The sequence below is a fragment of the Austrofundulus limnaeus genome, unplaced genomic scaffold, assembly GCF_001266775.1.
Source record: "Austrofundulus limnaeus strain Quisiro unplaced genomic scaffold, Austrofundulus_limnaeus-1.0 Scaffold235, whole genome shotgun sequence".
NCBI lineage: Eukaryota > Metazoa > Chordata > Actinopteri > Cyprinodontiformes > Rivulidae > Austrofundulus > Austrofundulus limnaeus.
The window spans coordinates 822,959-826,795 of record NW_013952637.1 but is presented as its reverse complement, the minus strand read 5'-3'; the positions used below and the strand labels follow the sequence as shown (position 1 = coordinate 826,795).

General features: G+C 41.3%; 1 protein-coding gene across 1 annotated transcript in view; it reads right to left on the bottom strand.

Annotated features, from left to right (window-relative positions):
• Positions 1-3,837, bottom strand: part of ret (ret proto-oncogene receptor tyrosine kinase) — a gene marked incomplete in the record, with an annotated part of 38,275 nt that overhangs the window by 6,928 nt on the left and 27,510 nt on the right. Inside the window, 4 exon segments of the mRNA XM_014019910.1 lie at positions 1,062-1,132; positions 1,214-1,336; positions 2,950-3,164; positions 3,248-3,355. Of these exon segments, the coding sequence (XP_013875364.1) occupies positions 1,062-1,132; positions 1,214-1,336; positions 2,950-3,164; positions 3,248-3,355 (517 nt within the window).

Sequence of the window (3,837 nt, the reverse complement as noted above, 5' to 3'; positions counted from 1 at the left end):
GACTGAAGTTGTTTTACAGCGACAGCAATTCTTCCCCCAATTTACACTACTTGCGTTCCGTCTCCGCTTCGCTGCGGTCCGACCTCTGCAGCAAATACACACCCATTATAATCAGTGAGAGTGTTTACAATGGCTGCGCACGGCGGCGGTGAGCGGCGGTGAGCGGCGGTGAGCGGCGGTGAGTGGCGGTGACGGCGATCCGGCAAAATTAGAACAGATCCTATTTTTGCCGGACGCCGGAGCTGCGCCGGAGTCAATTTTTAAAGATTACGTCGCACCAACAGGAAAAGAAATGAGCACAACATCCGTATTTTCAAAATAAAACACTTTTAGGCTGGATAATTTGTCGGAATAATGTCAAAATTGCAGCTACATTAATAAATATACAGATATATTTTTACACAAATGCTGTCAGAATGTATCGTTCTGTTAAGGAAGCAGATGGAAACATGTAGCGTGAAGCATATGAACACACACGATACACGTGGATTTTATTTTGAAATCAGAAGTTTCAAAAAGACGACAGCGAGACAGTTTCAACATAGATATCAATGTTTTCAGCTGTGTTTGGAGTTCATCTTTCACAGAATTAATTATTTTTTTGCTGTGACTTCCACAATTATCACTGAATTTATCGCGCGATCTACTTCCCGCACACCCTCCCTCCTCTGTGTGTCGGAGCAGAGCGGAGCTGAGCGCAGTGGACGCTGTATAAATTGGGGCACAAACGAACAGCTGCGAACTGCGCACTGCAGCGCAGCGGAGCGGAGACACATGTAGTGTAAATCCGGAGTTACATATATTTAYAAACTTAATAAAACCTTTGAAACAGGTGTCTGAATATAATAAAATAAGCGTTTTTAGCATAAAAAATGACTTTTTGTGAATCTAAATTAATTTAATTTGAGAACTGAGATCGGATCAGTTCTGCTTTCTGATCCAAACTGTCTTTCAGCTAAAAATAAATCGGTTCCACAGCCTGAAGGAAGTGAAATCAGGAAGTTTGTCTCATCTGGAACAAACAAGTATAAACCCTGACAGTTACTTTAACTTGTACTCACACATCACTCTGCGTGGTGTAAATGTGGTCGAACAACGACTCGATGGCCATCCACTTCACCGGTATACGACCCTGATAAAAACCAGACTTTCTTCAGTTTTCTGTTAAAAACTTGCTTAAATAATCAAATTTAAGATGTTTTTTTTTTTTTACCTTGCTCCTCTTAACGTACGAGTCCTCTTCATAAACATCTCTGGAAAGACCAAAGTCAGAAATTTTCATCTTGCGTCCTTCAGCTACCAGAACGTTCCGAGCTGCCAGGTCTCTGTGGACGAGCTGTTGGACCAGAACTCATTTTAGCTGCTTTAGCGGATGTTAGACGCCAAAAAGGTTTTAAAGTCTGAGTGAAACTGGAGCAGTTTGGGTTCAAAACATAGAACTGGTTCATAATACAGGGAAGTACAAGTACCAGGCAAGGGTTTGATCAAGTACTGGGTTTGTATCCTGTAAGTAGGTGGCAACTATAAGGTACACACCTATAAAATGTGTACCAGGTCTGTACCTTCTAAGTACCAGGTAGATACTTGGTGAGTAAGAGGTAACAAGTCTCCTTATAATACAATCATATCCCTGTACCAGGTTAGTGAATACCACATCAAGTACCAGTACCATAGTTAAATATATACCTGGAAAGTATCAGTTGYATACCTGGWAAATACCAAATTTGTACCAGATATATACCCAGTTAGTACCAGGTACAAACCAGGTATGCACTAGTTGAGTACCTTTTAAGTATGGTGTATGTATCCTTAATGTACTTGTATTATATCCAGTAAGTACTTTGGGCGTACCAGATAAGTACCAATACCATTGTTTCCAACTATGTACCTGAATGTACCTTGTAAGTACCAGTTGTATACCTAGTAAATACCAGGTTTGTACCAAGTACAAGCTCTATACCCTGTAAGTATCAGGTACATACACAATACATAACATTTTAAAGTATATGTGCCCTTAAAGCACAATGTATGTATCCAGGAAGTACCAAGTATATGCCATGTAAGTACTCAGGTGAAAACCTGATATGYACCAGTTGTGTAACCTTAAAGTATAATGTATGCACCCTTAAAGTATTAGGAATGTATCCAGTAAGWACCTTGTGCATTCCAGAAACGTACCAGTACCACAACTTCCACTATTTACCTGAATGTAGTTTATAAGTACCAGTTGCATACCTGGTAAATACCAAGTTTATACCAGGTAAGTGCCAAGTAAGTACTAGGTCTATATCTTGTTAGTACCAGGTACAAACCTGGTATGTTTATATATAATAYATAATGTATCTACCCTTAAAGTACTAGATACATATCTACTAAGTACCAAGTATATACCTTGCAAGTATTCAGGTAAAAACCTGGTTATGTACCAGTTATGTATGTATGATGTATGTACCCTTAAAGTACTTTGAATGTATCTAKTAAGTACCCAKTACATATTAGATAAGTAYCYGTACCATAGTTGGAAATTATGTATCTCAATGTACCTTGWAAGTAYTAGTTGCATACCTAGTTTGTACCAGGTAAGTGCTAACTAAGTACCAGGTACATACACATCACGTACCTTTTAACCTTAAAGTATAATGTATGTACACTAAAAATACCAGATATGTATCCAGTAAGTTTCAGTTCTATATCCTGTAAGTATCCAAGTACAAACTGATTACGTACCAGTTATGTACCTTTTAAATATAATGTATGTACCCTTTTACTAGGAATATATCCAGTATCAGGTATMAGGTACACACTTGATGAGTACTGTWTTGTGTATTTCTACCTGACAAATGCATCACAGGTTCTTTAATTCCGACTTTTTATGTTGCAACAAAACTAAATATTTTTAAAGAATTAAAGAAACTTTATTTTGTAGTAAACTTTTATTTTGTTGAATACCTTCATCTCAGCRAGGTACTGCATGCCTCTGGAGATCTGCCAGGCGAAGGAGATCAGGTCCCCCATGGTGAGCGCCCTGTCGTCCGGGTTCTCCAGGTAACTGGAGTTCCTGTTGGCGTCCCGGCCCATGTAGCTCGGACCCACTTTACGGCTCTCCCTCAGGAAGTTACGCAGCGAGCCGTACTTGGCGTACTCCACAATGAGGTACAGCGGACCTGTGGAGGGGGAGAAGCGGCGCTCAGATTCGGCGCAATGACGGAGGATGAGGAGGGAGAAGGAGCGAGGGGGCGGGGCTTACCATCCTGRCTGCAGGCGCCGTACATCTTTATGACGTGTGGGTGGTTGACCTGCTTCAGCAGAGTGAATTCTGACAGGAGGTCACGCAGCTCACTGTGAGACGCATTTTCTGAAACACAGAGACGCAGCAGAGATGAGGTCCAGACCCGTTTGTATGGTGCAGAATGAGGGACAAATTTAAGACTACTGCACAACCAGCAGTTACATCCTTGTAGCAGGAGGCTGTATCTATTCCTAAACCAGCTATTGATCTGATTAATGATAGGCCGGCACYGTTAACTGAGCAGCTGACCCTGCTAACTGAGAGGCCAGTGCTAGTAAATGAGGAGACTATTTATTTGTGTTAGCATTGAAGAGGCTAGCAACTAGCATGGATAAGCTGGTATTAGCATTGAAGAGGCTAGCAACTAGCATGGATAATCTGGCATTAGCTTTGGAGAGGCTAGCAACTAGCATGGATAATCTGGCATTAGCTTTGGAGAGGCTAGCAACTAGCATGGATAATCTGGCATTAGCATCGGAGAGGCTAGCAACTAGCATGGATAGCTGGCATTAGCATTGGAGAGGCTAGCAACTAGCATGGATAATCTG